The sequence below is a fragment of the Sceloporus occidentalis genome, unplaced genomic scaffold (genome assembly GCF_023333645.1).
Source record: "Sceloporus occidentalis isolate IW3139 unplaced genomic scaffold, rSceOcc1.0.p SCAF_2, whole genome shotgun sequence".
Classification (NCBI taxonomy): Eukaryota; Metazoa; Chordata; class Lepidosauria; order Squamata; family Phrynosomatidae; genus Sceloporus; species Sceloporus occidentalis.
Window position 1 is genome coordinate 272,188,847 of NW_028316982.1, and position 25,679 is coordinate 272,214,525.

At 43.3% G+C, this 25,679-nt stretch overlaps 1 protein-coding gene across 1 annotated transcript in view; it reads right to left on the reverse strand.

Moving 5' to 3' along the window:
- LOC149320196 (cGMP-dependent 3',5'-cyclic phosphodiesterase-like) overlaps positions 1-25,679 on the reverse strand; it is a 396,832-nt gene that overhangs the window by 28,311 nt on the left and 342,842 nt on the right. The window contains exons 10-16 of the mRNA XM_089513124.1: positions 23,428-23,502; positions 21,873-21,914; positions 19,172-19,240; positions 11,395-11,525; positions 9,861-9,972; positions 5,124-5,163; positions 3,643-3,706 (exon numbers count right to left, since the gene is read on the reverse strand). Of these exons, the coding sequence (XP_089369250.1) occupies positions 3,643-3,706; positions 5,124-5,163; positions 9,861-9,972; positions 11,395-11,525; positions 19,172-19,240; positions 21,873-21,914; positions 23,428-23,502 (533 nt within the window). The remainder of the gene's footprint in view (positions 1-3,642; positions 3,707-5,123; positions 5,164-9,860; positions 9,973-11,394; positions 11,526-19,171; positions 19,241-21,872; positions 21,915-23,427; positions 23,503-25,679) is intronic.

Genomic DNA, 25,679 nt, shown 5'->3' on the forward strand with positions numbered 1-25,679 from the left:
TTCTAAATATGCGCAAAATGTCTAAGGATCAGTTCTAAAACCTTTCCTGCTATTAATGTCGAGCTGCCAGGAATTGCTGAGGTCTTCTTCTCGGCTGTTTCTGAAGACGGAGACAACATTTGCCTCCCTCCGGTCTGCTGGGACCTCTCCTCCTGGAAGATTATTGCCAGTGGCTCTGAGATTACTTCTGCAAGTCCCTTTAGTTCTCCTGGATGCCGCTCATCTGGCCCTGGAGACTTGAATTCATTTAGGCTAGGCATTCCTTTACTAACGCTTCGCCTATTCTGAGCTGCTGTCTCTTTACTACATGATTTAGTTTATTTTTTACCAGCCAGAGGACTGTTTTCCTTTTGGGAGAAGAGTGTGTCAACGAAGGCACTGAAAGGTTTGGCTTCCTTTGCTGTAAATATTACACCATTTTCTCTATCATTTGGTGCTGTTGTTTCCTTATTGCTCCAAACGCAGCCAGAAAACTTTTCCATGTATATCCTGCCACCCCACTTTCTCTAGCCACAATCCTTTTTTTGTACGTATCCCAATTTGTCTCTTTTTTGAAACAGAAGGAGAGAAGGAAACATTGCTTTCCAGCATGCATGCTTGCTTGCATTAATTTTTATACTGGATCCAGTTCTTTTGCGACAAGGTTTTCTGCAGAATGCAGATTATGCTTTGTTGTTTCTTTGGAAGATTTCAAGACTTCCACATTGAGAACTATTCCTTGTGATTTTTACATGGAGATAGTTTTTCCTGGGCTACAGTTCAATAGATATAATTTTAATCAATTTCCCTAAATCTCTCCCTCCTTGTCTCTCTCTTAAAAAAACATTTAGATCATCTCCTATTTTATTCACTGGTGAGGAGGATCAGCACTCTTATATTTTAAAATATTCCCTTACATTTTCACCTGGATGAATTTGCTGGATTTCACACTCTGCAGCGGAATAAGGAGAGATTAGGTACTTCTTTCCCTGCTTTAAGCTTTTGGCCCAATTACTAAGGAGCTGGAAAGACAGTAAGCCGAACGCAGCTAAGCGGATGGCAATGAGGTGGAGTGGAAGAAAGCAATAGTTCAGTTATTGGTCGTCTTGCTTAATATAATGATAGCAGCTATTTCAACTGGTGTATTAATAGGGTCTGTTTCATAGTGTTTTTCCCAGTTGAGTTTTGGGAAGAGTTAATGAAGGTTGCAGATAATATTGTCTGCTCAGATCTGTGCCTCTTTAACCACTGTTTAAAAAACAGAGGGTTTTAAACAGAGGCTGGATGGCCATCTGTCCCAGGCAGGGCTTGGGTTGTGCATTCTTGCAGAGCAGAAAAGGGCTGGACTGGATGGCCCTTGGGGCCTCTTCCAACTCTAGGAGCCTATGATTCTCGGCGACATGATAGCCATGTTTAAATATTTGAAGGGAAGCTATAAAGAGGATGGAGCAACCTTGTTTTCTGCTGCTCCAGAGACCAGGACATTAGGCTAAACCACATAAGAAACAGTACATCCTAAGAGACAGTGTTCCCATATAAACTGTGGCTCCTGTCTTGATTGTTTTAACAAATGGTTTTAATGATTTATTTTATATTTTATTATTGTTATATTTAGAATTTATGTTATATATGTGAGGAGGGAGGGGAGGGGGGGTTACTTATAGTGTACACATTTATTAGAGTTGTACTGCATTTTATTTGTGTATTGTATTTTATTATTGTATTATTGTATTGTATTTTACCATGATTGTAAGCCACTGAGATCCTATGGGATATTATTATTATTATTATTATTATTATTATTAATGTTATAAGGTACAGGAAAAGAGATTCCTCCTAAACACTGGGAAGTATTTAAGATACTTAAAGAGAGCTGTTTGACAGTTGAATGAGCTGCTGCCTTGGAGGCTGGTGGAGTCTCCTTCTTTAGAGGTTTCTAAGCAGAAGGTGGATAGCCATCTGTCCCAAGAAGGGCTTTGACTAAGAGTTCCTGCATGGCAGAATGGGTTTGGACTGGATAGCCCTTGGGGTCTTTTCCAACTCTAGGATCCTATGATTCTATTCCACGATTCCACGATGGCATCTTCCTGTATGGCAGAAGAGGGTTGGACTGGATGGCCCTTATGCTCTCTTCCAGCTCTCAACGCTCCCCAAAAACTGAGCAGTTTAGGATTGTATGAGCAAAGAGCAAAGAATAAATGTGCCATGCTGGAACAAGGGAAGCCCAAAGTCAAGTCAGGTGCATGTGTTCAAATTAAGAAATATATGCTTCCCTAGCACTTGGAGTGATTTTCATGGAGGTTCACGGTAGGCCTTTGCTATAAGTACTCCAAGTCAGAGGCATCGCTGGGGGGCTGCGGACCACACCAGGGGACACCCCAAAGGGGGGTGACCCCACTGCTCCTCTAACACCAGCATTTGGGCAGAAAGAGGCTGTGGCATTCATCTGCTTCCCTTTAAAATGCTTTAAGAGATGGTGGGAGTGGGGGGATAAAAGAGAGGCCCCTGAAATCTTCAATGTGTATATGTCAATACATTTAGTGTTGGGATATAGCAACTTCGCATGCTGAGACCTTCTAGCAATGCATGTCTATGGTATTTTATTGCCCCCTACTCATTGCCCCTCCTCATTTCCAGTTTACCCATGAGGATACCTAACCTTTTGTCTCAAGAAGAAGAAAGCAAGGATGAGTCGCCATTAGCACTAAACTTACCAACTAATCTGCATGCCTGCGTCCGGAGCTGAAAGGATGCTGGGGTAGCACCTTTCTGAGATGACTGTTTTTCTACCTCATTTTTCTTGCAACATGAAGCTAGACCTGTGTATCTCTTCATACACATGATTTTGTAAGTAAACTTATTTCTTTTTCACTTTTAACCAAGGCCTGTTACAGACAGCCAAAATAAAGCTGCTTCGAGTCACAGTGGAGGTATGGTATTTCAATGATACATGCGTCCTAAGAGTCCAGAAGCCGCACCAAAGCCACACTCCAGGCTGGAGCGTGGCTTTGGTGCGACTTCTGGACTCAGGATGCATGCATCATTGAAACACCATACCTCCACTGTGACTCGAAGCAGCTTTATTTTGGCTGTCTGTAACAGGCCCAAGTGACTGTGTTTTTATTGGGGACACGTGGCTGGGAGAGGAGTGAGCTAGTTGAGTTTTCCTGCTTGCCTCATATTTCGCTATGTAAACTCTGCTAGTAAGATTAAACAATCTTGCTTACTTTCCTGAGTTTCTAACCATCCTCAAGAAAGAACTACATTTCCCAACATTTAGGTTGTGTGCATGATATTGTAATTTGAAGATATAATTTTGGTTTTGTTTATGTCACAACTATTAGCATTATGTTCAGTAGTATATGGGAATTATGATTTAGGAGTAACGTTAGTGCAAAAAAGCATTACTAAGGGTTCTGTATGGTACAAAATGGGAGGAGATCAATGGATGGGGGGTGGCACCAGAAGTTACCGCACCAAGTGACACCAACCCCAGGGATGCCAATGCTCCAAGCCACTGAAAAGGAGAGTTGGAGGTCAGTTCTTTGCCAGAAGGGCCCCAATGTCCCCAGGAAAGGTCCAAAAGCACTTGGGAATGTGCCCCCCAAGAGTTGACATGCTTTCAGGGAGCAGGTGGCAGAAACCCAAGACCCAAAGACTCACATTTCAGCATTGCTGAGATTCCGCGCTTCTGTGATGATCTCTTGCAGCAGCACCGAAACATCGTCTGCGAAGGGGAGAAGAAGAGGGTTGGAAGCCAACAGAGCAACAAAGCATTGTGGGTTTTGCTCTTGGAAAAACTCTAGTGTTAATCCTGACAAGAGTTGAAACAATGAATCCATGGGAACAACCTACAGGCTTGACTCCCTCCTCAAGGACTGACTCCATACTTCTCCTCTAGTTGCATTTCAGGCATATGTATTTTTTGGGTGATTCGGACAAAAAATATTGTTCGCAACAAAAGCATTGTGGCATTGCATTCAATAAAAGCAGCAGTTTAAAAGGCAAAGGTACAAAGGATGGGTGTTTTGTGTTCTGTCTTTCTCTATAAATCCATCTATCCAACCACAACGTAATAGTTGAATTAAATAGCAAAATGTTTTGAATTCCCTTTCAAAGGCTGAACCATTTTGCTTATTAATCAAGCTATCAAGTGCTGTCTGTTAATCACAGGAAATAGATAGATAGATAGATAGATAGATAGATAGATAGATAGATGTAAATTGAGGGTGACACAGATGAAAAAATGTTCGATATAATAAAAGCACCATGACATTATATACGATAAAAGCAACAATTTAAAAAATGAAAGAACAGATTATGATTGTTTTGGCTTGTCTGTCTGTCTTTCTATTTATCCATCCATCCATCCATCCATCCATCCATCCATCCATCCATCCATCCAGAACTGTACTTGAAATATTAAGTGTTGCTTGTTTATCACGCCAATAAATTTATATATTAGGAATTAACATGGAAGGATGGATAGATATGAATCATTTGTGGGTAACCCAGACAAAAATCACATATTCAAAACAAATGTAAGAATCTGCTTAGAAGGGAAAAAATTCCAAATGCTTTTAAAAAATTAAACTATAAAATTGAAATACTCAATATTATTTTTTTAAAAAACCTCCATAAAACCAGACATCCGGGTGGTAAAAAGCAAAAGGATTGATTTCAAGCAGTTAAAAAGGGGGATATCGCTTTAAAATGCTTGTGGAAATAAGGTTTTCAATTGTCATGGAAACAGTCACAAAAAGAAGACCATGTTGTACCCCTTTTCAAGAGGACATGCTCTCGGTGGAATCTGCGCAGCCTTCCAGATGTTGTTGGACTGCAAGTCCCAGCAGGCTTTAACAGCACAGCCAAGAAATGCTGGGAACACAGGAAGACTTTCTGCCAAAAGGAAGCATTGCCACAGAGAGGTATCTAACTTTTGTAGGTAAAAAAGCCCTCAAGTACTTCCCATAGAGATAGCATCAGTGTTTGGAAAAGTTACTTTTTTGGCCACAGCACCTTGAATCCCCCAACCAGCATGGCTAGTGGCAGAGATCTCCCACGCCCATCATGTCTTGCGATTCCTGCTGGCCCATGTCCACATCACTGACACAACCACAAAAAGGCTTTTCCCAAATACTAACCGAGATGAGTGAAGAGGTTCTTCGCCACTTGCAAAAGAGCCTGCAAGGGAAAAGGGAAGATGAAACCTTTCAGACTTGGTACGTAAAATCCCAAAGTTCATCCAAGCGGTTGATCTGGATAAATTCTGCCAAGAAAACCCCACGATAGATTAAACCACTTTAGCATTGCCATAGCTCAGAAAGGACTTGAAGACATACAACAAATGCACCTGTATCCCATCCTAACAGGAGCAGGCCTGATCCTTACAACAAAGTGGCTGGTGGTCATGAATGTGCTCCGGGCTTTTGTCCAAACTTTCAAAGACACTATCCAAGGATATGAACCCTGTTTCTGATGAGGAGTCACTTCTGACTACACTGTCCTCCACTTCTAGAGGTGGGAATTAACCAAGGGAAAGCTATACCTAACCTAATTGATCAGACTAAATGGACGACAATTGTTGGGATCCTCTTTTTCCCCCCTTTTGAAGATGCAGATGTTTGCCCTCCTCCAGTCTGCTGGCACTTCTCCTATTGCAAGCCACAGAGGCTAAGAAGAGATGGGCGCCACCAGAGCTGCATGAAGCATGGAGCTTTACGTACAATCCTACATATCTCCGAACTTAGAAATTTACTTTATAGTGAAAGAAAACTCCCAGACTCTCACCCAGCGGGTGCCTTTTCCAAGCTCTAATAGAAATGTCATGGCATGGGTGTCCATGTAAACCCATGGAGTCCACAGTAAACCGCCACAGGGCTATTATTCTACAGGAATGTAATTTTTTACACTTGTCATTAACCAATTAATGCATGCCAGGGAATCCATCAACAGTCCTTACATCTCCAATTTTCCTTCAAGGGTTACTCTCCTTCGCTTTGCTATTACTCTCCCTATCTCAGGGGTGTTAAAAGATGAACCACTTTGAGCACCAAATACACTAGAATGCTATTCAGATGTTGCTGTTTAGTGTGACTATGCAAATAATCTCACTTATTCCCTGGAAGACTCTCATTCATGTTTTGTGGTTCACATTATTTTTTTTATCAGAACCGCACCTATATGCATCTCTGCAAATTCTGTTGCTCACACATGACAGCAGTGTGAATAATGGAGTCGATGATGCAAATGCATTTGAAACATGTTCAAGGCATGCAGAGTTTAATCCTGGGTCTATTTGCATCTGTTATTCACATAGCCAACAATGCAAATCTTTTTGGAAAACTTGGGGGGAAACCCGAGATCAATTATCCTGGGTTAAGTGGGGTTTTTAGCAGGCTCCCCCCCCCCCCCCCACACACACACAAAAGCTTAATTGGATGCATTGAAATGCATGTGAACAACAAAGATTCAACCCTTGTTCTACTGGGATTGTTTTCATAATCTTAATAACTGCTGGGAATGCTGCTGCTACCCGATGCCATTCCCTGTAGTATCTGCCAGTGTCACAGGAGGGCACCTCATGCGTGCAGATTAAGCTGAAAGGGACGCATTCTTAGTGTCAGCAATGTTAAATTTGCTTTGGAGACATTATTTCCAGGTGTGGAAGTCAGAATGACAGAGGTGTGGAATGTTGCTGTATAGAATAAGAGCCTAAAATATAAAGCTGTATCACTGAATTGGATCCTTCAGGCTCCAGTATTTCCAATTTCTGCATATGGAAACCAAGGTGATGAAATTAAATATGGAAGCCAAGATGATGCAGTTGTACTCTGGCCACATCCCGAGAAGGCATGAATCACTGGAAAAGACAATAATGCTAGGAAAGGTAGAAGGAAGTAGAAAGAGAAGAAGACCACACACCAGATGGATAGACTCATATCCATGGATTAAGTGGAGAAACTGGTATCCTGTGTCCAGTTCTGGAAACCACAATTCAAAAAGGATGTTGAGAAGCTGAAGCGTGTCTAAAGAAAGGCCACCAAAATGGTGAAGGAAACCATGAAGCTCCATGAGGAAAGACTTAGGGAGCTGGGGATGTTTCACCTAGAGAAGAGAAGGTTAAGAGGTGATATGATGGCCCTGTTTAAATATTTGAAGGAATGCCATATTGAGAAGGCAACTAGCTTGTTTTCTGCTGCTCCAGAGAATAGGACACAGAGCAATGGACTCAAACTACAAGAAAAGAGATTCCACCTCAATGTTAGGAAGAACTTCCTGACCGTAAGAGATGTTCGACAGTGATGGAGTCTCTTTGGAGATTTTTAAGCAAAGCCTAGATGGCTGTCTGTCAGGGGTCCTTTGATGGTGTCTTCCTGCACAGTAGAGGAGGGTTGGACTGGATGGCCCTTGGGGTCTCTTCCAACTCTGATTCCATATATTCCAGGATGGCAGAAGAGGGCTGCAGTGGATGGTCCTTGGATAAGTTGAGGGTAAAACTTAGGTTCATGCAACAAAGGACCTAAATGATGAAGCAAAGGAAAACAGTGCCAAAGAACCTACAAAATTATGCAGGCGTAACTGTTTTGGTTCCCACTAAAGACTGGATGGAAATGAGAGTAGAGGGAGGTCAGTGCTTCCGGGACAGATTGCACTCTGGCCTTTCATCAGGGGATGGTTCCCTTTTTAATAAGAGTTAAAGTATAATATTTACATTGACCTGTGGATAAGTCGACCTAGCTTTTTGGGATCAATCTTTTGACTAAAATTTCCAGACTTATACATGAGTATATACAGTATGATCAGGCTATTCGTTGTTGGACAGCCAATGTGGTGTAGTGCTTTGATTGTTGGACTGGGGTTCGAATCCAGGCTCAGCTATGTAAAAGCCACACTGGATGACTTTGGGCAAGTCACACTCTCTCAGCCTCAGGGGAAGGCAATGGCAAACCCCCTTTGCACCAAACCCTGTGATAGGTGAACGCCTTAGGGTTGCCGTATGTCAGAAACAACTTGCACACAACAGCAACAACAACTCTTTGTTGATGGGGAGATAGGAAGAAAGCAAGAAAACTGACAACGAAGGGCCTAGAACATCTGCAGCAGAAGTTAAATCTTCACCCCGCTTTCACTGCAATGACTCAAGTCCTGTTTCCAAAGGAGGTTTGCACCTGCAAGTGCTGCTCTGTCTGTGCTTGGCTTCTTTTGACTCCTGGCTAATGCTCTCAGGGACTTTCTCTTCATCTCAGCATGCTTCCTGGATCCCTGCTTTGCACATTCCTTTTATTCCACCACCAAGGTGGCACTAACAAGGTTGCCAGCCTTTGACTGTGCCCCTGCCTTTGGTCCTGCTGTTTCGGCTTAAAGGCTGATCCGCAAACTGGGCAGAGTCCTGCTAAGTCGGATCCCCTGCCAGGATCTACGCTCTTCCTTTTCACAGGATCAGAAGAGCAAAGGCCACAATCTGCATATTCACAGGTTTCCAGGGGGTAGGTTTGTAGTGCATGCCTGTGCATACGTCAAAAAATTCAGCAATGGCGCTCTTGATGACTTTTGGATGACGCTGACTGAGAGTCCATCCACACTGCAGAAATAATTCAGTTTGACACCACTTTAACTGCCATGGTCCAATGCTCTGGTGTTCTGGGAATTGTTGTTTAATGTGGCACCAGGGCAAAGTGGCAATTCCCAGGGCTTTGTTTATTTATTTCATTTTTATGCCATCTTTCTCCCAAAAAGGGACCCAAGGGGCCTCACAAGATAAAAATACTTCTGCAGGAATCTCCCCAAGAAAACTCTCTGAGGGATAGTGTGTCTTGGTAGTTTGAGTGTTGGGAGACCAGGGTTAACAACAATCTTTGCTGAGCCACAGGAATCCAGATGGCCATTGGCAAACCACCTTTTCTCAGCCTTTGAGATAAGTAATGGATTCAGGAAAGGATGCTACGGCTGCCCTGGGTTTACAAGACCTGAGAACATTGTTCCCGAAATAATGGAGAAATACAGAAATCCCAAAGTTAGAGGAATGGAAATTGAAAATATATGATTATTATGCAAGGGACAAATTGACACATTTAGTGAATATGAAATCATTAGAGAAGTTTAATTTAGATTGGGAACCATGGATTAAATATACATATAAAGAAAGAGGATGATTCACATATGTCCATTGTAGTAGAATAATAATAACTTTAGAGGTTTGATAACCAATCTAAACCAACTTCAAGGGATAAATGTGATACTGTACTGCAGGGATATAATAATATGGTAAAACATATGTAAGCAGAAAATATGTTGGTATGCTATCTGGTAGAAGAAAGTTCATGATGTAGACACCAAAAATTAATAAGGGGTTAGGCAACAGATATGTTGCATACGGTGTAAAGAATTAATTAAGATATATATAGAGAGATTGTACACGGATAAGGAATATACTATTAGAGCTTTTCAAGAAGTCAGAAGGTATCCGATTTTAGTCTAGTTAGTATTTTGTAACTATTATTACAATATTTTCTTATATATGGTATGTTTGATGCGTAATATGTCTTTTAATTTTTTTTCTTCTTTTTATGTTTTTGGTTTTTAATATAATAACATTTTCTATAAAAAAAAGACCTGAGAAAGACTTGTTGAGCTTGCAAGATTCAAGGAAGGCTGTTGAAAACTGGGGATATTGGACAGGTTTCATTCAGAGGGCACCCCCTAAAAAGACCCACTCACTGGGGTGGGGGTCCCAGTCAAACCTCCGACAAAGACAGTGGGCAAAACAAGCCCTCAGCTAAAGATCTTAGTGTATGAGAAGGTCATACAGAAATAGGGACCCAGAGACCCTTGAGCTGAAGCTTTAAATGTCAAGCCAACAGCAGCTGCGTGGCACTCACCTGGCATTCGCATTTGAGTTTCTGCTCCTTCTGGAAGGCCAGTGTGCTGGTCAGCACCGTGGAAGTGTAGCAGAAGCAGTGCTGGATTTTGTGCTCATCGAGGTCCGTGTAGCTGCAGGAAGCAGAGGGCAAGGGCACAGCAAAATCATAGAATCAAGAATTGGAAGAGACCCCAAGGACCATCCAGTCCAACCCCCCATCTGCCATGCAGGAAATCACAATCTAAGCATGCCTAACAGATGGCCACCCAGCCTCTGCTTAAAGACCTCCAAAGGAGGAGACTCCATCGCTCTCCAAGGGAGTGTGTTCCACTGTCAAACAGCCCTTAGTGTCAAGAAGTTCCTCCTAATGTTAAGGTGGAATCTCTTTTCCTTTAGCTTGCATCCATTGTTCCATGTTCATCTAGACACTGGCGCAGCAGAAAACAAGCTTGATCTATCCTCAATATGTCCCTTCAAATACTTAAACAGGACTATCATATCACCGTTTAACCTTCTCTTCTCCAGGTAAACATACACAGCTCCTTGAGTCTTTCCTCATAGGGCTTCATGGTTTCCAGACCCTTCACCATTTTAGTCACCCTCCTTTGGACACGCTCCAATTTGTCAACATCCTTTTTTAATTGTGGTGCCCAGCGCTGGACACAATATTCCAGGTGAGGCCTAACCAAGGCAGAAGAGAGAGGCACTATTACTTCTCTTGATCTAGACACTATACTTCTATTGATGCAGCCTAGAATCGCATTGGCCTTTTTAGCCGCCGCATCACACTGTTGGCTCATGTTCAACTTGTGATCCACTATCACTCCTAGATCTGTTTCACACAGTATTAAGAAAATGTTAATACTGGGCTGTGAAACTCCTGGCCACTGGAGATTAATTGGTCCCTTTCTGTCACACTTTATTCCCAGAACCTAGGTTCAGACTATGACACAGACAGTGAAGAAGAAGGACATGGGGAATTTCCAGTGCTTGAGACAGTGATATTCCCCAGTGGCGACAGCACACAGACATGGACTCGACAATATCTAGCACAGCAGAATGTAGATGAGAGAGGGAGGGTTTGTGACACTCAGAGCCTTTATATAGGAAATGCTCATTAATGAGGCATCAACTGTGGGAGGCTGTCAGCCCAAAAACATTCCAGTAACTCCCTCGGAAGGTCATTGCAGGCGGTCAACTATTCTGGAGGAAGCAACACACTCATTTTTCAAATCCTGGCCCGTGCTTCCAAAGAACCTGAGGCCCCTGCATGGTAAGCTGACCATACTACTGGACACTGCCTTGGATTTATTGCTGCACTCTGAGAATTGCATACGCCTGGCTGGTAAACATCTGTACATGAGTGGGGCTGCTTCTGTCTTATCTTGGAAGGACTTTGCTAGCTATTTTGCCCCTGGCAGCCCCACCAGTGCACCGGGGGACACCCCCTTCAGAGTTGCCATTCAGTGTGGTCCGTACCCCCCATAGCTCCTAGTGATGCCTCTGGATACAGTCTATCTGAAAGCCCAGGCCCAACTGGATCTTCAACTCACCTCTCTCCCCCAAGTTTGTTGAAAGCGCAGGCCAGAGCAACCACCTGGGAAGTGGCCCGGCTCATGACGGGGACGCAGAGCATGGATGTCACCTCGAATCCCAGCATGCTGTTTAGTTGCTTGTGCTCTTCCTGAAAGGGAAAGGACATGGCATTCATGGAGCAAGAAGATGGCTGCTGTTGTTTCCCCCCAAGTCAAGACATTTTATTGTAGAAATCAATAGAGTCTCCCAAGATTCCCAGTCTCTCATCTGAGATCTTAATTTCAAGTATATTAGAGCTAAGAGAACTCTCAAGGATGAAATCCCAAGGCAGGTCTGAACTCAAAGCCGCACAAACTAGAAGGTATTATTGCTGAAGCACAGGCAGCCCACAATGATTTAGATCAAAAAGCAAAGACCTTGACAAAGAGCCACCCAATGTGATGATTGCATTTCCATGACCTATCCATAATACAAATTTGCATCAACCCAGAAATGTTGACGCTATAAAGAGAGAAGCATGATTTTGAAATAAATATTTTTTAAAATATATTTTAATTAAATATATACAGGTCATACTGGAAAACAATGAAGAGGCTAAACAGAAAGAAATAAAAGAGAGAGAGAGAGAGAGAAACTATATGCAATAGTACTTAGCACTTCATATAGCAATAGCAAGTACATTTCTATGCTGCTTATAAACCGCTCAGCGGTTTACAATATGTAAGGCAATTGCCCCCAGTTAATATTCCCATACTGCTTCATAGTTAACTCAGGATTCTCTGAGCGGTTTACAATCTTAAGCCAATTTTACCAACCTATGAAAGGATGGAAGGCTGAGACAACCATGGAGCCCTAGAATTGAACTCACAACATTGTGACTGCAGTAGCAACATTTAACAACTGCACCACCAGGGCTCCTGTTCATCATTATATAAATACAGTGGACCCTTATCCGTTCTGGACACCCCCCAGCATAAGGTGAAAAATGCATATGCTCAAGCCCCATTGAATATAATGGAGCTTGCGCTTGTGACGCAGCAGAGTGCTTACGTCACGGGCACCATTTATTCTTTTGCCATGCGGCTTCAGCATAAGCTAAAGCCATGTATAGTGTGCCCATGTATGGAGCGGGCGCACTGATACAAAGTCACCAGTATTACCATATACACTTGTCCCTCCACATTCGCCAGGGTTAGGGGCACCAGACCCCCGTGAATGTGGAAAAACCGCAAATAACAAAAACACTGGGTTTTTTTAACTGAGAGAACACCTCTCTAGGAATTCCTAGGTCCTCCAGGGCAACTCTGTAGTCAACGTCTGCCAGACATTGAGCATAAATTGTGCTGGAGGAGCTGCAAATGGTTAGTGGAGTGTTTTCTGTAGGAATCTCTAGGTCCTCCAGAGCAACCTTTGGTCAAAGTTGACCATAGAGTTGCACTGGAGGACCTAGAGATTCCTAGAGAGTACATATTAATAACATCCGTGAATAATCAAATCCGCAAAAGTCAAAGCTGCAAATGTGGAGGGACAAGTGTACTCCATTTTTTGAAATCTCTAAGGCTAAGCCATACATCTTCTTTAACTTTAATCTTCTAGATCCCGTCCTTGTTTCCTGCTTATATTTACCTACTTGTTCCTTCATATCTATCTTTCAAGGGACAAGAAGATTGTAAAGTCCCTATTCAGCTTGGACTCTACCACCTGGGACTATAAGTGAAAGCTTCATGAACTGGAAGTAGAAAACATACCCCTGCATGCAGAGATCTAGATCGTCAAGGCAAAGGGAGCCAGATCAGCCTATTCCCTGACACACTAGTTTACTGCAGTTGGGGATTCTATCCAATCTGTCTATACACTAGGGTTGTATCTGCATCACAGAAATAATCCAGTTTGATAGCACTTTAATTTCCACGGCTCAATACTATGGAATTTTGGGAATGGTAGTCTGTTGCAGCACCAAAGCTCTCTGACAGAGAAGGCTAAGTGTCCCACAAAACTACAGTTCCCAGCACTGAAGCATGGCTAGCACTGAACTAGCATTGAAGCATGGGAGTTAAAGTGCTCTCAAACTGCATTATTTCTCCAGACCTGAAACGTGAACATCTCCATTGTGCAACACTGTAAAATTTCAATTTGCAGATGTGAGGCAATTTACAATGCTGTATGCCACCCACAGGATGCCATCAAACATATTACAGCAACTTTAATATGAGTCTTTACTAGGCTGTATGATGCCAAAGAATCTTGCCTGCAATCTGCGGGAGGCGAAAATGAACGTGGCATTGCCTCCAAATTTGCTGATTGCAGACAAAATCGTCCCTCTTCCTTAGCAGAGATTTGCCAAGCTTCAATCCAAATCCTTGTTCTGCTTCTGATACCCAATTAAAGAGACCTCCACTGCCCCGGTTTCCCCCCGTGTCTCCTAGATTTGTCACGCTCTTCCTGGGATTAATTGGGCAACTTAATTATGCAGTTGCTTGGCTAGGCACACTGAGAAGTGGCAGACGGCGCCAGCCGCTTTGAAGCAGAAGCCGATCCGGTTCACCTCTCGGTGAATTTGAAGTGTGGACCATCAGCTTTGCCATGCAACTCTTCCCCTCTTTAACTCCCCATGGCAGAAAATGATACTGAGAGAATAGAATCATAGAACCATAGAATTGGAAGAGACCCCCAACTGGCCAAGCAGCTTGTCCACATCCATTTTGAATTGTGTTGCCCAGAACTGGACACAATGTTATTCCAAGTGAGGCCTGACGAAAGCAGAAGAGAGTGGCACTATTACTTCCCTTGGTCAATCTAGACACTATACTTCTATTGCTGCAGACTAGGATCATGTTAGCTTTTGAGCTGCCACATCACGTTCAACTTGTGGTTAGGAGTCCTAGATCCCTTTCACATGTAGTCTTGTTCAGAACAAAGGGGGAAAGTAAGAGGAGGAACTCAGACATTTTAAAAACAGCGGAAGAAGTAGGATCCCAAAGGATCACTCAAGACCATCCCTACCGAGTGAGGAAAGTTGCAGTGCCATTTCATGCACAGAAGACACATCTGCCTTATCCTGAGGCTGGCAACAGTGCTACCTTCTGCTGCTACATAAACCATTGGCACCTGGGTGCATCACCCTGGTTGAGCTATGTATTATGGTCTATTTTCCTTTCCTCTTTAAAAATTATGTTGCAGTCTAATAAGAGGCATGGGGTTTTCTGGTTTTGTTTTGGCTTGTGGTTTTTGGTCCCCCCCCCCCCTGTATTTGTGTGGTTTTTGTAATCACATTATTCCACTAATTGTATACGTGCCTCTTTCTTGAACCTATATGACTCACTTATTTTAATTTAGAGTCTATTTAAGGCCTTCTTTTTATATTTATAACCCTTGTTGCTATGGTTTCTGGTGTCTGGGATCCTTCTTTTCTCTGTTTATAGAGATTTACAGTCTAACTAACCAAAGCCAGCTTGGAACAATAGTTTGGTATTGGATACAAGATACAGATCCCCACTTGGCCACGTAAACCCACTGGGCAAGTCGCACTCTCTCAGCCTCAGAGGATGGCAATGGCAACCTCTGAACACACCAGCCATCTGATGGGGATACTTTGAGTTCCTGCATGGCAGGGGGTTGGACTAGATGGCCCTTGTGGTTCTTTCCAACTCTATGATTCTGTGATCCTAATTCTTGTAAGGAAAACCCCATGATAGGTTTGCCTTAGGATTACCATAAGCTGGAAATGACTTGAAGGCACACAACAACAACAACAACAACAACAACAACAACAGTGTTGGTGCAAACTTTTAGTAGTGGTTCAAAAGGGAAATTGTTGCCTGGCACAAGCATCTGCAGATATCTGAGGGACGAGTTTTTCATCAGGGCTTTTGTATGGGAAATGGAAAGTGGAGACAAAAATGAAAGGATATGAGGGGCTGGGAGGACAAAGCAAATCTGGTTGGAAGGGCAGGTATGTTTTAATCTGTAAACAAATCAAAGTAAATCCCAAAGAAATGGTGGCACAATGGTTAAACACTAGAACTGCAATCACTCAGAAAAGGTTGTGAGTTCGGTCCCAGGCAAGGCTCCAGGATCCACTCAGCCTGGCATCCTTCCATAGGTCGCTAAAATGAGTCCCTGGCGGCCAATTTCCCTCCGGAGGGATGCCACAGCCACAAAACTGCGCGGCATCACTCTGGAGTAAAAAGAACCCCGAAAAAACAGGTTCTTTTTCAGCATCCAAGCAGATGTCACCAGTGTGCCAATGGCACACTGGTGATGTGATGCACAGCTACGTGTATATGCTGCATGTCGCTTACATCAAAATGGTGTCGCTCATGTACATGGGATGTCGCCATTAGTACGCCAAGGTGCTGTGCTAGAGTTAGGGACCGTGTGGTCAGTGCACAGTCCCTAACCCTAGAATCGGCGCCAGCATGGCGCATTCAGCATGTCTGTCCTGGGCCTTAATCTATACATTGCACAGAGGTGTGTGTGTAGCTCCTCTAGTCCTATGTTTCATCCTTTGGACTAATATCCCCCTTATATCCCCTTCCCTGCACCACCTCTGGGCTTCATGGTCACTCCCCGCGCAACCGGAACTGATGTCATGCCACTTCCTGTTCTGGGAATTGACTGAAATGTGGCCAATTTTGCCTGTTCAATGGGCTTTTTGCAAGGAAGGCAAGGTGGACCAAGATGCTATGGCCTTTATGAGACGGGCAAAAAGACAAGAGCATAGTCATATGCTCCTGTCAAAATCATGCAATAATTATCACATGACATCGCAGGAAAATCCTATGAATAAAAAGCGGCACTAGAATGCCTCTTCATTCACACAATAATTGTGTGATTGTCATGACATCATGCGATAATTTTCACATTATTGCACGATGTTGATGGGAGAATATCGCTATGCTCCCGTCATTTTTGCTAGTCTGATAAAGTCCTATGTTTCATGCACTTTGAAGTTTTCTTTTCATTAAAAATAAAACATTTTGGGACAAACATTTTTTTAAAAAGCGGGGAGTCTGAGACCTTCTAGAAGGCTTTTTGGACTACAAAATGGGCCTTCAAGTGCCCCCATCCCTGGGCAAGAGTATCAGATGTGGGACTTTGCAGGCCCTTCTCCAAACAGAGCAAGCAAACCAAACTTTATTTACAGCCACGGCTGCTGCAATCTTTTGCAAAATAACACAACGCCACCTCTATGAACCCGCTCACAGGCTGCCCTCTCCCTCTTCGTGATGGAAGGTTCCCATTTCCCATTACTTGGCCAGCGAGACTGTATTTAATTTCCCTTCCCTTGTGTTAGCCCTCCTGGCCTGTTTGTCGATTTGAACACGAATGATGGATTACTCAAGAGGCCTGGCTAAATAACTCCAAGTGGCATGCTGGCACACGTTCTTTCTGGGCTGGCTCTATGGGTTCACTTTTTTGGGAAGAGGGGGGTGTTATGCACCCCTGCATACCCCACACTGTATTCTGGGGTCCTCATATCTGGATATCTCATTATTTGCAGCAAGCATGCTTCTGAGAGATCAAATGACCTTTCAGGAACACTAAAAAGGTCAGGTTCCCAGGAAAAAATGGAATTGCTTCTCCCAGATGTATACCTCCAAGTAAACACAACCATCAAATCTAAAGTGCTCCTTCCTTCCCCCAAATAATCTGTATTTCCTCTTGAAACCTAAGACTAAGCATCTCTTTGCACCCAAAGCAACAAAGCCACCTGTCTCTGCCTACCCCGTGTTACGTTCCCAGACAAACTTCTCAGTCCCTCCATCTCAGGTATATCCCCATCCAATCCCTGCTTTTGTTCAAATCGTCAACCAGTCCAGAATCCCACTGTCCACTCCTGGGACAAGTCATTCAAGCCTTTATTACCTGGCCAGGTAGACTATTGCCTGGGGCTAGTTTTAAAATATAAGTGTGGTTTCAAAACCTAATCTATACAGACACAGCCTGCATACATGCCTGCACTCTGTGCATGTTCTGTGTCATCCTCAGACCGCCCAGTGTGAGCCAGTCCAGCTTTCCACCATCTTCTTTTCGGACAGGTAATTATAACCTCATTGCAAACTTATAAACTCTGCTATCCCATATCCCTATTTCCATTTCGTTTAGCTCAGTATGCTGTGTCTGTTTGAATTTTTATCTTGGGTGAGTGTGTGTGAATGATTGCACTCTGCATTTTTCTAAATAAAACCTTCTAAATTCACCCCATCCCTGGACTCCTCCTCAGTATGTACTGGTATTTACTGGTGTAAACAATCCAAACGTTACCCAAGACTCTGGCACACTAATTTCCCCCAAATTTTGAAGTGTCGCTGACAACTAGTGGGACCCCCAACTATTCTTTGGGTAACAGAGAGAGGGGTCAATTAAAGCACAGAAAAACAGAGACTTTGTCTTTCCAGACACATAGTTTGATATGCCACTAAACCATCAGAGAGACCTTGTCATGCGCAGCTTTAATTACTGGCGTCTGCTGTTTGTGTACCATGTGCACCTGTCATATTGCCTTAGGATGCTGTAAGTAGCTGCCATACTGCAGAAATAAAGCAGTTTGACACCACTAGTTTCCATGGATCAGTGCTATGGAATTCTGGGATTGAGTCATGGCATTGAAAGCAATGTCAAGCTGCTTTATTTCTGCAGTGTAGCAGCAGCTGTAGATTCATTGAGGTACTTGGGGGGATATGTGTGAGAGAGTCCTGTGGCTCACAGGCAGAGTACTATGTATTCTCAAGCAAAAGATGAGCAACAACCAGTCCCATACCACCACCACCACCACCCCACATACAGGGCCTAGCAGAGAAATAAAGCAGGCACTGCCATCTTTGCAAAATATATATGAAGCAGATCTACAAATACTAAAGATTTTGTGACATCTCGTGGCGAGAAGCTCTCTAAAGCACTCTTGACACATGGAATGGAGGGCAAGAACAGCTCAGTATAAAATGGCTGATTGATGCAGCAAGAAAGAGAGAGTGCAGCTAAGCCCAACAAACAAGAAATGACATGAATACATGCTATGCCTAAACTCTACAGGGAAAGGTGAAAACTGGCACGTACTGAGAATAGTCAGGTTAAGGTTGCCACCTCTGACAGCATTTCCCTAAAACCAAGATGGCACCAGAAATGGCTAAATTGGAGGGGAGTGGCACAAAATGTGGCCCTGGAGTCTAAGCCTGTTTTTGCAGCCCTCATGTACTATGGACTCCCTGGACCACCCCCTTTTTTAGCCCAAAATAGAGAGCAGATGGCTTCACAGGAGGCATTCAGTCAGGGGCAGGTTGACCAGAGTTATGTTGGAAGCCCTCTAGATGCCTAGAGAGACAATCTGGAGTCATCTGGAGATCCTATGGGCTACTTCAGACAGAAATATAGCATTCACCATTATCCTTAATTTTTGCTCTCCACAGTAAGTCTGGGAACGTATCCCTTGTGGATACAGGGATTAAGCTGTACATGAATTTATGCCAGGCAAGTGCAAAGCACGGCCTTATCAAGCACCTTTATGATATATGTTTTAGGGGAAACAAACTGATCACTGCCCATAAGAAACGGTGGTGAGCCTGCCACTTAATGATATAGCAAGCATTATGTAGGGTCTCATCCAGCGTTTTCTAAATGGTAAGTAGCCCAAGACCAAATCCATAGCATACGTTGCTGCAATTCCACTTTCATCCAAGAAGAGGCAGTACCAGGGCTAAAATGGACACCAGAAAGAGCATGCAAGAAGCTAGATGCAGAGGAGCATTAGAGTGTGTGGACTGGGACAGGGCTCAGTCCCAGAGATGGACCTACCAAGCTGATGTCTTGCAGAGTGATCGACTTCTTCTCCTCCACAACGCTTCCCAAATGGCCAACTGTTAACTGTTTGGAAAAGAGAGAGAAAGAGAGTGAATCATGGGGAAGGGTGGCAAACCAGAAAGGCAAATGACTGCCATAGTAGGGAAATGGTTACAGCTGTCAGGGGAGAGTGGACTGGCAGATTGGTCTTAGGACACACAGGAGCAACTACTCCAATGGGCATTCACCCCGCTTTGAGATGTCACCCAGTGTGGTCTGCACTCTCCGCACCCACCTAGTGACACCTCTTGGGTGGATTTTCCATTATGATATGATATCAAAACTCCAGGCATTGAAACGTGGGATTCCATGAAACCATGATACCTGATATTTTGGAAGTAGGAATAAAAATGCATAGCTTCTACTTCCAATTGCAAGACTAGATGCAGAGCTGGTGTTGGGCTTTGACCTCTTGTGTTCGAGGAAACAGGGTCCAAGCAGTGGGTTTTAGAATCATAGAGTTGGAAGAGACCCCAAGGTCCATCCAGTCCAACCCCATTCTGCCAGGCATCCCTGAGAGACGGCTGTCCAAACTCTGTTTAAAGTCCTCCAAGGAAGGAGACTCCACCACTCTCTGAGGGATTGCGTCCCACTGTCAAACAGCCCTTACTGTCAGGACGTTCCTCCTAATGTTGAGGCAGAATCTCTTTTCCTGGAGCTTGCATGCATTCTTCCAGGTCCTAGTCTCTGGAGCAGCAGAAAACAAGCTTGCTTCCTCCTCAATGTGACATCCCTTCAAGTATTTAAACAGGGCTATCATATCACCTCTTAATCTTTTTTCCAGGCTAAACATCCCTAGCTCCCTAAGTCGTTCCTCATAGGGCTTTATGGTTTCCAGGCCTTTCACCATTTTAGTTGCCCTCCAGTTTCTCAATGTGCTTTTTGAATTTTGGTGCCCAGAACAGGACACAGTATTCCAGGTGAGGCCTGACCAAAGCAGAATACAGTGGCACTATTACTTCCCTTGATCTGGACACTATACTTCTATTGATGCAGCCTAAAATCGCATGGCCTTTTTAGTTGCTGCATCGTGCTGTTGATTCATGTTCAGCTTGTGGTCTACTAGGACTCCTAGATCCCTTTCACATGTTTAAGTCTCCTTAAGCCAGGTGTCTCCCATCCTATATCTATGCATTTCATTTTTTTCTACCTAAGTGCAGTATCTTACTTTGCTCTGGGTTGGAAGGAGGAATACAAATGCATAGCTGCAACTTCCAATTGCAACACCAGGTGCAGAGCCGGTGCTGGGTTTTGACCTGTTGTGTTTGAGGGAACAGGGTTCAAGCGGTGGGATTTAATTACAACCAATCTTGGGACATGAAAAATGGGATTCTTGTTGCCCAGAAACTGGGTAGTCGCTGGAGGGTTTCCTGACCAGGCAGGCTTTGTTTCAACTTGAGGGCTTGGTGCATAGCGCAATCCAAGGCTGGTATTCTCACAGCACTCAGAAACATTCTTATCACTGTGCAAACCGCACAGCACATTTCCAAGCATGGTTGCTGTCACTGCGGAATGTTTTAGCCAGGCAAGATAAGGTACTGTACATAAATCAAGAAGGCAGACGCTCCAGAGCTCTCAAATGCAGACTGCTTGCGCACAATCATTGCTTAACCTCCCTGCCACACCAATTATGGTGCCATTATCTCCTTGCATTATCTGCTACTGTGGATTGATCACTCTTTCTCTTAAGCTATCCAGAGGATGCATTGTGCTGGATGTCTACAAGGCTTGGTGTATATGTGTGAGTATGTGTGTGTACAAGAGAGGAAAAGGGAGAATTCAGCTCTGACCATATCATTGCAGTTCATTGCAACTTGGCTATGTGTGTTTCCCTATTAGACTGGCCGTGGGATGCTGGGAGCTCTGGCGGTGCAGTGCTTAAATGCTTGTACTGCAGCTACTCATTCACAGACTACAAGGTTGTGTGAGTTCAACCCCAGCCAAGGATTCAGGACTGATTCAGTCTTGCATCCAGCTTGTTGGGAGCAATTAGCATACAATTTGTAAACCACTTAGTACATCAGTAAGTGATACAGAAACATACTTGCTATTGCTATGCTGGGATCTGTAGTCATAGAGCACTTGCATTGGGGACTGGGCTGCTAAGAGACCCTTTTAAGAAAGTCTCAAGGGCACCATTTTGAAATATAGACCCTCACCAGGACAGTCTTTACAGTAACACCAAAAAGGCATGGGCTTGTGCCAATCTAAAAACATTGTCATCTCTGCCAGGAGCAGATGCTTTGTAAAGCTAATGGTTCTTGCACACTCAAGGCATTTGCGCACCGTACTTTGGATGCATGTTGCTCATAACCATATAGCCTTGCTGGGAAAATCCGTTTTGGCTGTCCATCCACTGTGAAGGTTGCAACTGAACTCCAAGGAAACCTTCTTCCATCCCTTTCCATTCTTCCTCCCAGCTGATTCTGCCATATTCGGTGGCTACTGAGCACACTTAATCCTCATTGGGCTACTTCTGAGGAATCCTTTCCAAGGTTGATTTGTACAAACCATGGAGGTCTTCCAAACCTGGGGATAGTAACTCTCTCTTGAGCTTGCTTTGTCTGTGTGTGTCTGTGTTGCTTTCTTTCAGCTACACAAGCATTGATATCCACACCAGAAAATCATAAATAAAGACCATGTCTGAACAACTCACAGGAAAACTGATTTCCTCCTCCAGGACTTTATCGCCTACAACCTGAAAGACACAAGAAGGGGTCCAGCATGAACTGGAAGGAATCAAAATAACAATAACAATATCACAGTTTTTCCTCATCTGGGGCTCAAGGTGGCTTGTGTGTGTGTGCCTTCAAGTCGCTTGTCAGTTTATGGCAACCCAGGGAATTTTGTAGGTTTTTCCTAGTCAAGGAATCCTTAGAGGTGGGTTTATCAGTTCCATCCTCCGAAATATAGCCTGCAGCACATGGGATTCCTTGGTGGCCTCCCATCCATGTACTAAACCAAGGCTGATCCTGCTTAGCTTCCATGATCAGACCGGATCTGATGCCTTGAGGTATTGTGTATACATGTCTTCAGGTCGCCTGTGGATTTATGGTGACCTCATGAATTTCACAGGGTTTTCTTAGGCAAGGAATACTCAAAGGTGGTTTTGCCAGTTCCTTCCTCTGAAAAATATACTACAGCCGCTGGGTGTCTCACCCAAATATTAACCAAGTATGACCCTGCTTAGCTTCCAGGATCAGATGAGATCTGGTGCCTTTGAGGTATTTAGGTGACTTAAAAAAATTAAAACCAATACAGCTAAAAAAAGTCGATTATACAAACGTTTTTAAAATGTTTAATTAAAATTCTAGCTAATAAAATGAAAAGCAATTACAAACAAACATCTTGTCTTCTGCTCAAGAAATGCTACAGTTGGAAACTAATGGTTGGTCTTGAGGTCTTTCCCAACTCTAATATTCTGTGATCCTCTGGCACAAAAGTCATGCATGGTTGTTGTTGTTGTTGTTGTTGTTTTGCATAGAAAACAACATTTTTTTGCTTTGAAATTTTTTGGGTAGAAAATGCCCTTTTCTATGCATAAAATGCCAGTTCTTTCTTTGCAAATGCTGCTTTCTGTGCAAAAGAAACCCAAAACAGAGAAAATATATGCACATTTTGCCTTTAAATAATCCCTAAACTGCAAACTGTTTTCAAAGACATTCTCACAATAGGTAGAAAAGAGCTACAATTACTCGTTCCTTCCTTCGGGAACAAAATTAGTGAGGAATTATATCTCTGGTGCTCTAAATGAAATAGCTCTAGTTCCCTCCATCTTTCAACTAAATTGCATCCCTTCACATATTTGAAGACGGCTGCATCCTTTCTGGGCTTAACATATCCCCATTCCCTCAACTCTTCCTAGCAGGGTTTGATTCTCAGCTGCACTAGTGATTTTGAGAAAGGATCAGTCGCACAATGCTCCAAGAGGTAGACTGTGGCTGCATCTCCACTGCAGAATTAATGCAGTTTGACACCGCTTTAACTGCCATGGCTCCATTCTATGGAATTGTGGGATTTGTAGTGTGCTGTGGCACTGACAGAAAAGGTTCGCATGAAACTACAAATCCCAGAATTCTGTAACATTGAGCCATGGCAGGGCCAAACAATCAGAAACCAAGCAAGGACCAAACAACCAGCGACACGGACACTGTGTCCTCACTAATTTTGCATGGAAAGTTTAAGAGTGAGATGGGAGAGAGGAGACTCACCTGACAGAAAAGCTGGTGGTTATCTTCTGAGACTAAGAGGAGGCAGCAACACGGCGACTGAGTTTCCTGCTTCAGCTGCAAGAAACGGAGATGGTTACACAAAGAATGACAATGAATCATAGTCCGGGCTTAAGCTTGGGTAGTTCTTTATTGCTGTTCCTGTTTAGACCTGATACACTTGTCCCATACTCTCCATGCACAAAGACAAGTTTCCTATGCCTTTGTGCATGAACAACCATTGTTAAAACTGGACCTGCAATTTCATTTCCATACAAAAAGGATTTGTAATTTGAATTGACATCCTCACATCCTAATGGCATATATATATCTGTGCCTGGCTTCCACTCCACCAAATGCACCTGAGGAAGTAGACTGAAGTCTAGGAAAGCTCATGCTGCCAATTTCTTTCTTTGAATTAGTCTCAGAGGTGCTACAAGATCCCTCCAGCTCACAGTTTCACAAAACTATATGCCTAGATATCTCAATGAATTGGCCTCTCTCTCTCTCTCTGTTATTCCGCAGCTGAGCATAATCTGAGCCCTGATAAATTTAGCAAGTAAAAGTAGCCAGGAAACCTCAGAGCTTGGGAAAGTTACTATGTTGGACTACAGCTTCCAGAATCAACCAACTACCAGGGGCAGATGGTGAATTCTGTACTACAGTAAATCCACTTTAGGTTTCATCCTAGGCTTAAGTGGTTCAAGGAGCTTGGAGCAGCTCTTATGAAACCTGGAATAAAACCTACAACAGATTCCTGTTGTATCCCTAACATGGAAGCCTCTAGACATCTGTGTCACCCAGACAGCACAGCTTGGTGTTGCTGTTAGTTGCTCTTGGGTTGTTCTCAACTCATGGCAGCCTGTGGATGAGACATCTCCAAGACCCCCTGTCCTCTACTGTCTTGCTCAGGTCCTGCAAATTTAGGCCCGTAATCTCTCTGACTGGGTCCATCCATCTGATATGCAGTCTTCCTCTTTGTCTACTACCTTCCACCTTTCCTAACATTATTGTCTTTCCCAATGATTCATGCCTTCTCATGATGTGGTCAGTGGCAGCTTCAGTTTAGTCACCTTGGCTTCCAGGGAGAGTTCAGGCTATTCAAGGACCCATTTATTGGTTTTATTGGCCAACCATGGCATTTTCAGCACTCTTCTCCAGCACCACATCTCAAATGAGTTTATCTTTTTATTCACCTTTACTGTCCAGCTCTCACGTCTGTACATGGTGATGAGGAATACTATGGCTTGGGATGATACTAACTTTAGCATCCAGTGTTATGTCTTTGCATTTTAGGAGCTTGTTTAGTTTTTTCACTGCTGCCCTTTCCAGCCCTAGTCTTCTTCTGGTTTCTTGACTCTGATCAATGTTTGATCCAAAGTATGGGAATTTGACTATTTCCATTTTATCATTATTGAGAATAAATTCTTCTGGGGTCATTATTTTTGTTTTCTTAAAATTCTGCATTAAGCCTACCTTAGTACTTTCCACTTTGACTTTCTGTAGTTGGGTCTTAAGTTGTTTTCTGATAGTAGTACAGCGTTGTCTGCATATCTTAAGTTGTTGCTGTCTCTTCCTCAGACCTTCACCCCTCTTGCCTCTGAGTCTAAGCCTACTCTGTGTTATTTATTTATTTATTTATTTATTTATTTATTACATTTGTTTGGTGCCTTTCTGATAAAAACATTTTTATAAAAAATTACAGTACAATTCAAAATGCTATTTCCTGCATACATGCTGAGCAAATATGAGTCATAGCTACTGACCATCCTGGCTACAGGCAACTTTTCCAAGCAATGGGCCATTTTGACTTTCATATTTGCAGCTTTTGGAAGACATTTCCTTCCGCTTTCCTCCATTACAGCAATCTTAGATACAGGGGTCAGAGACTGCCAAGGGATAATTTTGCAGAAAGAAGTGATTAAGAGGATCTCAAGGACTTGAGACCATCACTGGACGGGAAGCCCTGTAGGTATGATAGCTTAAATTCCGTTCCCCGCTGTTCACATTCTGCACTCAGAAATCAAGAATAGGTCTTGATTGCTGGAAACAGGCCTGTTTTGCCTAATTTGGGTCCATCTGAATGCCACTTTATTGAAAATTCTAAAATTAAAGGGTTTTGCAGAAGAGGAGAACAGGGTGAGGTTGGAGATGGCTTAGGAGGGCAGTTAGAAGGTTTATAATCGAAAGGCATCTGTGCTGTAAGACAAAGTTTGAATCTGCACAGCAGAAATATTCCAGTTTGGCACCACTTT